Consider the following 13,741-nt stretch of genomic DNA (forward strand, 5'->3'; position numbering starts at 1 on the left):
TGAGCCACACTTGTTTCTAGGAACCCATACACAAAATGTATAATTTGACCAAATATTTAGTAAGAGGTAATCATTTGATGGAGTCTGTAAAGGAAGAAACCACATGGAAAAAGTGCCAAGCATCTTATGTCCAAAAAACAGATTTTAATTTATTGTGTTTGAGGTTTCATGATCCTTGTATCTAAAGTAGATAATTAAGATTGTTCTATACATAATTTGGGGTCTCTACAAGCTACATCGAATAGATAGCACATTAGTTCCCAATTTGGAAATACTCACATTAATATATAAAATAATTCTGTATTAGATTAATGTTTTTAAACGTATTAAAATATCTGATGTTAGGAGTGAAAGTAATCCAAAAGTAATAAAAGGCAATCGGATTACGTTACTCATTCTGAGTAATCGATTACATTGCTGATGAATTTATTTCTCAAGTACTGTAACGGACTACATTTTTCAAGTAATCTGTCCAACCCTTAATGCAAGAGGTTATCGCTGGGATATGACGTAACAGCACTGGCCTGTGTTAAAAGTGTTGTTGTTTTTTAAAGTACAAAGCGTTTGTTAGGCTTTATACTTGTGTTAAAAAAAATGCTTAAACCGCTTAAAAGACAAAGCTGTTGTGTTTGTGTTGAATTGTGAAATTCATAGAGAGATATGAACCAAGTTACCATCCAACCGTTTTGCACGCATAAAGTACGTCGGATAAACATTTTTATGGCCTGATGGAAACAGATAATTTGTCTGTAAAAATGTTCAATCGTTGACCCCAATAAATATGCTAGACAAGGTGGGACCTTTTTGTGTCAGTAAAACAAATTATGCGAGAAACGGCGGTAGAAACGCTTTTATGCGCAAATATTGATATAATAACCATCATATCTAAGTAAAACTTGGAATCATGCGGTCCTCCCACTACGACTAGGGAAAGCATGCAGTATTAGGCTACAGATTAAATACATTATGAAGAACTTCATAAGATGGTGAAAGTGCAAGGTGATGAGGTTGATGCTCTTTTCCAATCAATATTGAGGGTTTTATTCTGGTGACATGATGATCGATGCTTGGCCGTCATTTGACAAATAAAAATAATGTCCATAATAATCTCATCATATAGTAAATTTGATGGAAACATCTCTGGTGGGCAAATATGCATGTTGTTTTTATGCAGATTTTTAAAAATATTTGCATGGAAATCTGTCCCCAATCGGATGGAAACCAAGCTATGGTTTTAAAACGGTAGTGGTAATATTTCATTCAGTACAGACATTTGTAGGCAGCTTACTTACCCTGTACTGTGGGGTAAATTGTGCCAAGAGACAATTTTTTGGGGACAAGCTATGTTTTCAATACTCTAATGTTTACATTAATTCTGATTATTTCCAGGGATACGCAACATCCTGAAATATATGAAGATATCTTTGATAGAAAGAATACTATATTTCCCTTTACGGAGTGATGTTGAATGTAAAAAATGTATACATTTACACCACGCACCCCTACTCTGTACTGCAGATTAATAAAGTACAGGTTCCTAATCTGGACCACTAATGGATGTTTTGATATAGGCGGGTTGGTTGTTTTGCAACAAAACCGACACGTAGGCAACTATGGGGCAAAGCAGACGGGGTTGGCTTAGATTGTTGACAACAAGTAAACTATATTTTGCCTCCAAATGTTTATTGAAAACGTAAATACATTTGTACAATGAGAATTTGTTGTATCTCAAATGCATCGTTACAGTTGTTAGTTAGCTAGCTAAAGAATTTTTGCCATATTAGCATAGAAATGACTCAAAACATGGTATCAATAACAAGATACAACGAGCTAAAACGAGCCATCGACTATTCCCCACATGGCAGCATCTTGTCATTGTTGCTAACTATCTGACCGTTCAGAATGATAACATCACACAGCCTTCTGCCTCAACGATGCACGAGCATTATTTTTGTGATGTCCTGCCATCCAATCTATAAGGCAACAGCCTCACTGTGCAGTGCTCTTACCCAACTTCCACAAGATCCCATATCCATGTCTCGGGGAAGAACGTACGGACTGTCTGTATGGGTGGTGGAGCTGGAGCGGCACTAAATCCGGCACCGGGTACTGCACCAAGTCCAACTGGACTCATTACAAGTCTGTTCACGGCTATAAAGTCGGAGTCTTCTCTGTAGTATACTACCAAAACAAAACAGTCATGCTCGTGTTAGAATCAGCCTGATCAAACCGGACTGAATGCCGCTTTCAACGGTGATGCGTGCAGTGTTAGTACTGGTTTAATCAGGTGATGGGTTCTGACTTCTAAACTTGAAAAAATGAAATATCCATATCACTGAGGGAGAGAGGGGAATGTTGAACATTTCCATTCTGTGAGAATATGTTATTGTTAGACATCAGGAATCCCATGGGAAGGAGAAGGGCCACAGTCTGGTACAAGTCAACAGGACAGCCGTGAGTTGGGGAGGAGTGAGGTATTTGGGCTGAGATCAGGTCAGATGAATTGAGTAAGAACAGATATCACTAAAGTTCTGTCTAGCAACTGGCTGTTCCGATGTGTAAGGAGAGACCCAGCATAGGAGGAAGGGTTAAATACCAATGCTTGTGGTGCCGAAGAGGATGTCTGACGTTTTACATGCCCTCAATCAGCCCGACTAACTGGTGTCTGTATGTAGCCTCGCTACAGTATATAGTCTCGATACTATTATTTTTCACTGTCTTTTTACTGTTGTTATTATTTCTTTACTTGCCTATTGTTCACCCAATACCTTTTTTGCACTATTGGTTAGAGCCTGTAAGTAAGCATTTCACTGTTCGGCGAACGTGACAAATAAACTTTGATTTGATTTGATTGTGCGATTTCGTTCGTTTTTTCGCGTTTGTAATTTATGCTTTAACTTATTTTGTACATGATGTTGCTGCTACCGTCTCTTATGACCAAAAATAACTTCTAGACATCAGAACTGGGATTACTCTCCACGGACTGGAAGAAGCTTTTTCCTTTAACGAGTCGAACGAGAAAGATATACTGCTCTCCTGGGAACAGACCCAGATCCCCGTCATTTGCGCGAAGAAAAGAAGGAGGAAAAGAGGACGCAGATCAGGTTGCCTTCTGAGAATCCGTAGGCGAGCGAGTAAACTCCCAATTCCATCAATTCTTCTTGCCAACATGTAATCTTTGGAAAATAAAAATGGATGACCTATGATTACGCTTATCCTACCAACGGGACAACTTCTCGGCATCTTCAGTACATCACTGGGGCCAAGCTTCCTGCAATCCAGGACCTATATAATAGGCGGTGTCAGAGGAAAGCCCATAAAATTGTCACAGACTCCAGTCACCCAAGTCATAGACTTTTCTCTGCTACGACACAGAAAGCGGTACCGGAGTGCCAAGTCTAGGACCAAAAGGCTCCTTAACAGCTTCTACCCCCAAGACATAATACTGCTGAACAATTAATCAATTGGCCACCGGACTATTACATTGACCCCCCCCCATCTGATTGGTACACTGCTGCTACTCGCTGCTTATTATCTATGCATAGTCACTTCACCCCTACCTACATGTACAAATCACCTCTAACCTGTACCCGCACACACTAACTTGGTACCGGTACCCTGTGTGTATAGCTCATCAACGTTATGTTATTGTGTTACTTTATAATTTTTTATTTTAGTTTATTTGCTAAATATTTTCTTAACTCTTCTTGAACTGCACTGTTGGTTAAGGGCTTGCAAGTAAGCATTTCACGGTAAGGTCTACACTTGTTGTATTCGGCGCATGTGATAAATAAAGTTTGATTTGATTTGTGTGACTATGTCTTTGTCTGTTCAGCTGTCTGACCCTATGGCTGAATAAACTTGGCTTGAGCTTTTCATAGCTGTCCGTTTTTCCTCTGTTGTTTAGAACCTTACACAAGCTATGTTAGAATAACAAAAACCATACATTTCCCAAGATTCACCAAAGATGTGGTAAGGAGGACATCTCACCATAGGAGTGATGGTACTCATTCCCCTTGTAACTTAGGCAGGAAGGTACTCTTATAACCAAGTTAGTTGCCAGCTTCAGTCCTAGGTTCTAGAAATATCAGAATCACAAACAAGAGATTTCAATATCAAATAATGTCTCCGTTTAATAATTCTATTCTATATGAATTTTATGCCTCAAAAAGGCTATTTTTGAAATGTATAATTTAAGAAGATGAATGCATGGTAACGGAATGGTAACTGATTCTTATGAGCGGTGAAAACAGGCTTCAAGTTAAAAGAAAACAAGGCAGAAGTTACCTGAAAAACTTGAAAAGGTTCATTTTTTCTGTCAGTTGTTCCACCTGGGTATGGTATTACATATCTCCTTGGTCTTACACGTAAACATGACACTGGATCTTCAAGCTCGTAGGGAATGTATGTTGTCTCCTTGACTGGTAACAAATCAAATATCTGGAATGAGATAATAAGGAGACGTGAAATGACCTTGTTCATTGGGCACCAAACAGAAGGCAGTGACTACTTGAACTTGTCTAATAAGAAATGCTCAATGTCAACAGTGAAAAGGCAACCCCCGGGCTGCTGGCCTTCTAGGCAGAGTTGCAAAGAAAAAGCCATATTTCAGACTGGCCAATAAAAATAAAATATTAAGATGGGCAAAAGAATACAGACACTGGACAGAGGAACTCTGAAGAAGACCATGCTGAAGAAGACCAGCATCCCGGAGTCTCCTCTTCACTGTTGACGTTGAGACTGGTGTTTTGCGGGTAATATTTAATGAAGCTGCCAGTTGAGGACTTGTGATGCGTCTGTTTCTCAAACTAGACACTAATGTACTTGTCCTCTTGCTGTGCACCGGGGCCTCCCACTCCTTTCTATTTTGGTTAGTGTCAGTTTGCGCTGTTCTGTGAAGGGAGTAGTACACAGCGTTGTACGAGATCTTCAGTTCCTTGGCAATTTCTCGCATGGAATAGCCTTCATTACTCAGAACAAGAATAGACTGATGAGTTTCAGAAGAAAGTCCTTTGTTTCTGGCCATTTTGAGCCTGTAATCAAACCCACAAATGCTGATGCTCCTGATTCTCAATCTCAACTAGTGTTATTGACTTGTATATTGTTTACTCCATGTGTAACTCTGTGTTGTTGTATGTTCACACTGCTCTGCTTTATCTTGGCCAGGTCGCATTTGTAAATGAGAACTTGTTCTCAACTAGCCTACCTGGTTAAATAAAGGTGAAATAAAAAAAATCAGCACAACAGATTTCAGCTGTGCAAATATAATTGCAAAAGGGTTTTCTAATGATCAATTAGCCTTTTAAAATGATAAACTTGGATTAGCTAACACAACGTGTCATTGGAACACAGGAGTGATGGTTGCTGATAATGGGCCTCTGTACGCCTATGTAGATATTCCATAAAAAGAATCTGCCATTTCCAGCTACAATAGTCATTTACAACATTAACAATGTCTACATTCTATTTCTGATCAATTTGATGTTATTTTAATGGACAAAAAAGTGATTCTGTCAAAACAAGGACATTTCTAAGTTACCCCAAACTTTTGAACGGTAGTGTATGCTGCTGACTCATGTGAGTATAGTGACTAGAGAATCATTGTACCATCTAAACCACTGTGAAATATTGGTGTTTCAGCTGTTTGAAGATGGTGTACAAAACCAAAATAGAAATAGCACACAGAACAGATATACTGCTTCTTAGACTTGCATTCACGTAGATCTATAACTCACATTTCCACTTTAAGTACCAATATGACTATGCTTTCCAGCACACCAAATGGCCCAATGTGAACAGACCCACTCCATATCTGCTGTAGTCACTTCTTATTCCCCTGAAGCTGGTTGTTGTGGCCAGCACCACAAAAGCTGTTTATATGGTGGTATGACTGTTGACATTCACTTCAGTGAGCTCTGTTACCTTGTCAGCATCCAGCCTCTTCCCTGGTTCCATGATGTGAACACTCTTGTCCACAGCACTGAGGCCACAGAGGGAGCCGGGCTGGGCGGAGAGCTGCAGGGTGGTCTCCTCCCCTGGGACTGCTTTTGAGGGTGCGAACTCCACAAACACCTGGCACACAGGACATACATAGGTGTACATGATACACCTTTAGTGTGTTGTAAATATGTACCATTTAGTGTGTTGTAAATATGTACCATTTGTGTTAAAGTGGTCGCTAGCTAGCTCGCATACTCCCTTTAGCGTCAGCATGAGCATTGTCAGGAATGCATTACTATTTAGCATGCTTATTAGCGATTAGCATGTGTTAGCTTTTGTCTGTGGTGCTAGGCAATTTTCGGTTGTAGGTCGCTCATGCTTATTATGTTTTATAATGTGTTGATCTTTCTACATTGCTCAATTGTTTATTTGTGCATCTAGCATGTGTTTGGGTCCAGTTTAGTTTGTTGACATGCAAATAGGCATATTCTTCCCATACAGTGCTATAGCCTAAGTTCTCCTATATTTTATTTTACAAAACCACAATTAACGTTAGTATCAGAGAGGGTGGTGTTGTATTTCTGTGTGTGGATCTTCCTTAAACCCAAGAACTACTGCTTCCTGCTCGTGTTCTGAACGGACACCTGTGGTGGTTGCTTCCAGCCTAAAATCCAGCACCTACGTTGTTTTATTGGTTCTTCGAATTCATAAACAACCCATATTTTTCACATACATACACACACACATACCTTGTGTCTGAAGCATTTCTCAGTGGGGAAGTTCCTGCTGTGGGCGATTATAGCCTCGCTGGGTAGCATACTGTACACCAGGACCTGTACCAACGGCGTCATCTCTGGAACCACAGCCAACTTCAAGGTGACTTCACCCTCAGTTACTGCAAAGCAAGAGCATATCAAACTGAGTACGTTTACATGCACCGTAATAATTCAATATTAAACGGATTGTGGCTGAAAACAGATTATGCAATAGTCACCTTACTCTTTATCTTAATCGGTGTAAAGCCAAACTCAAAGAAAGCATACACCGATTAAAACACCAGGGGCATATAAAACCTTGGGTATACACAAAATATGCCCCTAAACATGCATGCCCAGTTTTCACTCAAAAGTTGGTATTTATAAAAACTGAACTTGAATTGGGAATGTGTCTGTAAACTTCAGAACATGCGTACGCACAGTTTCTAGTGGTCGAAGTACTGCATTGCAAGATGGCAAAAGTAGCCTCTTGCAGGAATATATGACACTCTTATTCATAACAAAAAACAGGTAGCTAAATATAATACTACTAATAATAATAATAATTTTCCCTTAGCGAGAAGAGCGAAAATCGATGTATTTTATATTTGCGTTCTAAAATATGCCTATTTCTAATGATTAATTTCATTACCATGATCATTGCAGAATAAATCCTCGCCTTTTCTGGCTGTGATGGTTTCATAGGCTACCCACGAAATAGCCCATAGGCCTAGGATAGGCTACTTGAATTACTCAAACATAATACAATAATCATGCAGAATAAATTCCTCACATTTTCTGGCCATAATGAGTTCATATTCCCGAAGTAGCCACACAAGAAATGACCATGTGCATCGCACATGTAATTGGGCTTATTAGATAGGTGGGCTTATTAGATAGGCTATTATACTGTAATTTCACGGTTTTTTACTTTTCGCAGGTGAACAGCAGTTGATTGTTTGTATTGAAGTGTGTAGGCTACCACTAAGTAGGCCTACTGTTTTCACTTTAGACAATGTTTCAGAATTCGTGGGCAGTGCAGCATATTTATGTTTAAGGAAAAAAAATATGCAAAACATTATTGCATTCAAACGATATATTTTTATTTAAACATGTATGCCAGTTGAGAACAAGTTCTCATTTACAACTGCGACCTGTGATCTATTTAGAGGTCCACAACAATTTTCAATTGGTTTTGTCTTTCAGAAACAGCCTGGTAGATTACAGAAAATGTCACTGCAAAATAAATAATTCTGTCAACACCTCCAAAGACATTTGATCAAGTTCAACATGACTATTTCCTGTAGCTACTGTCTTGGCCTAATTCCAATACCATAAAAGATAAACGATGAGTGTTTCCTAGGAGGAGTTATAATGCTCATTGATGCGCGCACAGTTTTATAACAGGTCTGATGTATAATCAGAAACATGCTTATGTATGGCATGCACCAAGTTTATGTATCTCAATATTTGTGTGTATGTGCAGTCTTTTCAGAAATGGTGCACGCAGATATTTAGTGTTAAATTTACGCAACGGTTATGAGGCCCCTGGTTTTCTGTACAATCATTCAAATGATTAGTATTTATAAATACCTTATTCGGTGATGCAAACACATTAATGGTCTTCAAGCAGTGTATTTGATCTGCTCATTTGCTAGAACCAGCCGAGCGATCTGCCTTCTTTAGCGCAAGGGAAGTGAGTTTGAATGTATGTGTTTTATAAGTCCTTTTCACATACACACTTTAAATGTCCGAACTCAGAATCAAATATGCTCCCGAAAAATAGCATGGTGGCTGACGTAAAAAGTTTTTTGAACTTGGCTAAACGTTTATTTATCAGTAGCTTGATTTCAGACTTCCATGTTAACAGGATTATTAGGGAAAGTGTTATTCTTGCAAAGCATGTAAACGTTTTAATCTAAGTGTTATATTAATCTGCCTAGCCACAATAATCGCATTATTGTGCGCATGTAACCTTACACACGGTCATTGTCATCAAGCACCTCAGTAGGTCCATAGTTACTTAATAAATCATCCTCACCAGGACTCCCCTGCTGTACAGTAACCTTCATATGTCCATGCTGAAGTATCTCCCCTCTGGATAAGGCCTGGAGGAGGGAAAAACAGTTTTCCCATCAAGTCAGGAATAAGGAGATGATGAGGAGTATTGGTGTTGTATAGGGACATCCTTCCTTTAAAGGTGAGAGGCTGGGACATGTCTGAAATGACCCTGTTCAAAATACTGCACTATGGAATAGGGTGCCATTTCGGATGCATCCTGGGTTTGCAACTTGTTTCTGGTTCTACTCACCAGGTAGATGACATCCACGGAGCCCTTTGGGACGGTCTCCCCTACGATAGCATACTGGATGGTGATTAAAACTTCCTCCCCACATGCCAGTGGTTTCTCAGTCTTCTGAATATCCAGAGAGCTGGATGTTTTACTGTGAGGGGCAGTGGGCTGGATCAGTGAGAGTACGTGGTGCCCCCTGTTGAAATAGGGGACCCTGTATCTAGTGCTCTCTGCTTCTGGTGTGTTGCTAACCTGGAAATCAACAGAGGGAAAAGGGAGTATAACGAAAGGCCCAATTGACCCTTAGAGCTCCACCTCACCCTCTGATAGGATAGGTGGAAGTTTCACCATATTGCTTATTATACCAATGGAATCTTCTCAGATCTCCACAAGAGCATGATAGACCTCAGGGTGTAGGGTCAATGGGGTGATTTGGGATTGAGCATAAAGAGTCTCAGCATCTTTCAAAACCTTAGAAGGAATTATACTTACTATGAAGTTAATATCCTCTTTGGGCATAGCGGTTGTGTTGAGGGAGAAACTGGCAATACCATGACTGTCCGTGGTTAGGTTCTGGAGAAGATGTGAGGACCAGCCTTTCTTCTCCAACAGGTAGATTAACATGTCAGAGATAGGTGTGTTGTTGAAGTGAACAACGTTTATCTGAGGAAAAAATGAGTAATGTCATGCTACATCTGTTTGTCACTGTTACCTACCATTAGTAGTTAAGTAAACAGGAATGTCAAAGAACAAATGGCATCCACAATTCAACAAAGTACAAGGAACAATAACACTGGATCTGGACTTACCTTGCCCTCGATAATTGATCCATGCTCATAGATTTTGGGCGTGTCGACAAACGTGAGTTTTCCAATCACATAGGAGAGCGCTATGTGTTTTTCCTCTGACCGTGTAATACCTGTCAAAGGAAAACAAATGAGAATAGGATGGTTTATTTAACAAGAATACATGCCACCATGATGCACAATGACCGTTCACAATGCAGAAGTCAATTGCAGTGCAGTTTACACAATATTTTAAAACAAAAAATATTTAGTCAGCCACCAATTGTGCAAGTTCTCCCACTTAAAATGTTGAGAGGCCTGTAATTTATCGTAGGTAGACTTCAACTGTCAGACAAAATGAGAAGAAAAAAATCCAGAAAATCACATCACCATGCAAATTATGGTGGAAAATAAGTATTGTCAATAACAAAAGTTTCTCAATACTTTGTTATATACCCTTTTATGGCAATGACAGAGGTCAAACGTTTTCTGTAAGTCTTCACAAGGTTTTCACACACTGTTGCTGGTTTTTGGCCCATTCCTCTATGCAGATCTCCTCTAGAGCAGTGATGTTTTGGGGCTGTTGCTGGGCAACACGGACTTTCAACTCCCTCCAAAGATTTTCTATGGGGTTGGTGGCTAGGCCACTCCAGGACCTTGAAATGCTTCTTACGAAGCCATTCATTCGTTGTCCGGGGGTGTGTTTGGGATCATTGTCATGCTGAAAGACCCAGCCACGTTTCATCTTCAATGCCCTTGCTGATGGAAGGAGGTTTTCACTCAAAATCTCACGATACATGGCCCCATTCATTCTTACCTTTACACGGATCAGTCGTCCTGGTCCCTTTGCAGAAAAACAGCCCCAAAGCATGATTTTTCCACCCCCATGCTTCACAGTAGGTATGGTGTTCTTTGGATGCAACTCAGCATTCTTTGTCCTCCAAACACGACGAGTTGAGTTTTTACCAAAAAGTTATATTTTGGTTTCATCTGACCAAATTACATTCTCCCAATCTTCTTCTGGATCATCCAAATGCTCTCATGTACTCTCTAGCAAACTTCAGACGGGCCTGGACATGTACTGGCTTAAGCAGGGGGACACATCTGGCACTGCAGGATTTGAGTCCCTGGCGGCGTAGTATGTTACTGATGGTTGGCTTTGTTACTTTGGTCCCAGCTCTCTGCAGGTCATTCACTAGGTCCCCCCGTGTGGTTCTGAGATTTTTGCTCACCGTTCTTGTGATCATTTTGACCACACGGGGTGAGATCTTGTGTCAAGCCCCAGATCAAGGGAGATTATCAGTGGTCTTGTATGTCTTCCATTTCCTAATAATTGCTCCCACAGTTGATTTATTAAAACCAAGCTGCTTACCTATTGCAGATTCAGTCTTCCCAGCCTGGTGCAGTTCTACAATTTTGTTTCTGGTGTCCTTTGACAGCTCTTTGGTCTTGGTCATAGTGGAGTTTGGAGTGTGACTGTTTGAGGTTGTGGACAGGTGTCTTTTATACTGATAACAAGTTCAAACAGGTGCCATTAATACAGGTAACGAGTGGAGGACAGAGGAGCCTCTTAAAGAAGAGGTATACAGGTCTGTGAGAGCCAGAAATCTTGCTTGTTTGTAGGTGACCAAATACTTATTTTCCACCGTAATTTGCAAATAAATTCATTAAAAATCCTACAATGTGATTTCTGGATTTCTTTTTTTTCTCATTTTGTTTGTCATAGTTGAAGTGTACCTATGATGAAAATTACAGGCCCCTCACATCTCTTGCACAATTGGTGGTTGACTAAATACTTTTTTGCCCCACTGTAAATAACATTATGGTGTAGCACCGAAGGTCAAACACAGTTCTCAACAATCTAATTACACATATTGACATCATGCCTTTCACTCTCAATTTAAAAAATGTGTTTTCAATTGATTGCAGGCAAATGTTGTCATCACTTTTCCCAACTCCAAATTCTTGTGATAAATGACTTGCCTGTCCCCTCCTCCTCTACTTTTGTATTAAAACTAAACCTGTCTATGAGAATTTTCTCTCCAGCATTCTTTGTGAAAATGGACATGTTGAAGACATGAGAAGCACAGCCAGTTTGGTCCATCTGGGAAAAGCAAGCAAAACCACAGACATTAAGAACTAATTTAACCACATCACATTCAAATGTAATATGTTGGTAAAGACAATTATACTGATGATAGTTTCTTCAGGAAAGCATACAGACCTCTATTGACTCTTTGTGGCAGGGGGCTGTATAATCAGGAACTCCTTGTTGAGTTTCCACATCAAATCTCATTGATATCAATACATCGTTCCTTAAAGGTCGGCACAACTCTACCTCTGCTTTTCCAGGTACAGGCTGTCCATACGTGTATCTGATTTTATTTCATAATGAAAAGCATCAAAAACATCATAGATTTCCTACTTAGAGAGACATAGTATATTATAAACCTCATATGAGACATTACAAAGGCTCATACATGCTGCTTACAACAAGTTAAAATGCATTATACCTGTAGGTTTTCTTTAAGTCAAGTACTTTCAACATTGTCGATGCATCTAGACCTGTATTGATAAAGCCTCTCAGTGTATGAGTGTTGATCTAGGATCAGTGTAATCGTTTGTGTCACATGTATAGGGGGAGACCTGATCCTAGATCAGCAATCCTACTCTGAGATGCTTTATGACTAAGGGCCCAGCTGTTCATGTAAATGCCACTGTCTCAAACTTTTAAATTATTAGAAGCAATTTATAACTTTGAGCAGTAGTAGCATTGTAGGTCTTCATTTAGTTTTTGTCATTAGTACAGATCTGGGTTCAAATACATGCATATTTATAGTTTATTTTAAAAATATTATCCCTTTTTCTCCCCAATTTCGTGGTATCCAATTGTTAGTAGCTACTATCTTGTCTCATCGCTACAACTCCCGTAAGGGCTCAGGAGAGACGAAGGCCGAAAGCCATGCGTCCTCTGAAACACAACCCAACCAAGCCGCACTGCTTCTTAACACAGCGCGCATCCAACCAGGAAGCCAGTCGCACCAATGTGTCGGAGGAAACACCGTGCTTAGACCACTGCGCCACTCAGTAGATACTTACTTTAAGATGTATGCAAAAGTAATTAAAATAATTCAATTAGTATTTGACTCAAAGTCTGCATTTGCGCAATGCGATTAATTAGACAGTGACATTAGTGGAGTTACACATAACAACAGTGCATTCATTGCAAAACGGCGATAGTGTAGACTCACGTTGCACACACTTCTACTTTATACTCCTCTTGAACAATGCTGATCTCATCGGTGAGGTTCATTTTGATCTCAAACTTTGGCAAAACTAGATATAATAGAACAGCAGTTAACTCATGAATGTTCCTGGATTGTGATTTCATGATTCATCCGCCAGATCCATAATATTACCGAGCATGAAAGGTAAATAAAGAAGCTCAACTTACCATATTTTTCTACCTTGAAGTGATGGTATATTTTCTTATCACCAATCCACACTACAATCGCATAGGATCCTACGGGTGCTTCAGAGTTCAGGGGGTGAGAAAGCTGCAGAATGTTGCCGCTAGATGATGTATTGACCCACTGGCCAATCCTGTTCTGATGAATATCCTGTTTATTCATAGAACAAAGGACACATTTAGCAGGGCACAAGACTGTGGAACGTTCAGATACAAACATGTTATGTAAGCCAAACATGCCTGTCTGACATGTAGAATAAGGAGTCACGTCAGTTCTATTCATGACATTTCTATCTGCAATGTTCTGAAGTTTGCTTACTGAAGGTGGCCCAGATGTGTTCACATAAAGCTGATATGGAAGCTTCTGGTAACTGCCATGTGGAAATGAATGATGACCTACCTAGCTGGTGGAGTCATCGTCTTATCGTGTTGTAGTATTTTTGACAGACTAATAAGGGTCTTACCTCAAGTTCCACAACATTGTACTGTGAAGGGAAAA

At 39.8% G+C, this 13,741-nt stretch overlaps 1 protein-coding gene across 1 annotated transcript in view; it reads right to left on the reverse strand.

The window, feature by feature from the left end:
• The window catches only part of LOC124004784 (alpha-2-macroglobulin-like), a 29,087-nt gene that overhangs the window by 12,331 nt on the left and 3,015 nt on the right, over window positions 1-13,741 (reverse strand). Inside the window, exons 5-18 of the mRNA XM_046313578.1 lie at window positions 13,707-13,727; window positions 13,228-13,393; window positions 13,025-13,109; window positions 11,998-12,148; window positions 11,757-11,877; window positions 9,798-9,907; window positions 9,481-9,651; window positions 9,007-9,240; window positions 8,737-8,803; window positions 6,690-6,835; window positions 5,923-6,072; window positions 4,288-4,440; window positions 3,991-4,078; window positions 2,010-2,181 (exon numbers count right to left, since the gene is read on the reverse strand). Coding sequence (XP_046169534.1) covers window positions 2,010-2,181; window positions 3,991-4,078; window positions 4,288-4,440; window positions 5,923-6,072; window positions 6,690-6,835; window positions 8,737-8,803; window positions 9,007-9,240; window positions 9,481-9,651; window positions 9,798-9,907; window positions 11,757-11,877; window positions 11,998-12,148; window positions 13,025-13,109; window positions 13,228-13,393; window positions 13,707-13,727 — 1,835 coding nt within the window. The remainder of the gene's footprint in view (window positions 1-2,009; window positions 2,182-3,990; window positions 4,079-4,287; window positions 4,441-5,922; window positions 6,073-6,689; window positions 6,836-8,736; window positions 8,804-9,006; window positions 9,241-9,480; window positions 9,652-9,797; window positions 9,908-11,756; window positions 11,878-11,997; window positions 12,149-13,024; window positions 13,110-13,227; window positions 13,394-13,706; window positions 13,728-13,741) is intronic.

This window comes from Oncorhynchus gorbuscha, linkage group LG19, assembly GCF_021184085.1.
Source record: "Oncorhynchus gorbuscha isolate QuinsamMale2020 ecotype Even-year linkage group LG19, OgorEven_v1.0, whole genome shotgun sequence".
NCBI classification, from domain to species: Eukaryota; Metazoa; Chordata; class Actinopteri; order Salmoniformes; family Salmonidae; genus Oncorhynchus; species Oncorhynchus gorbuscha.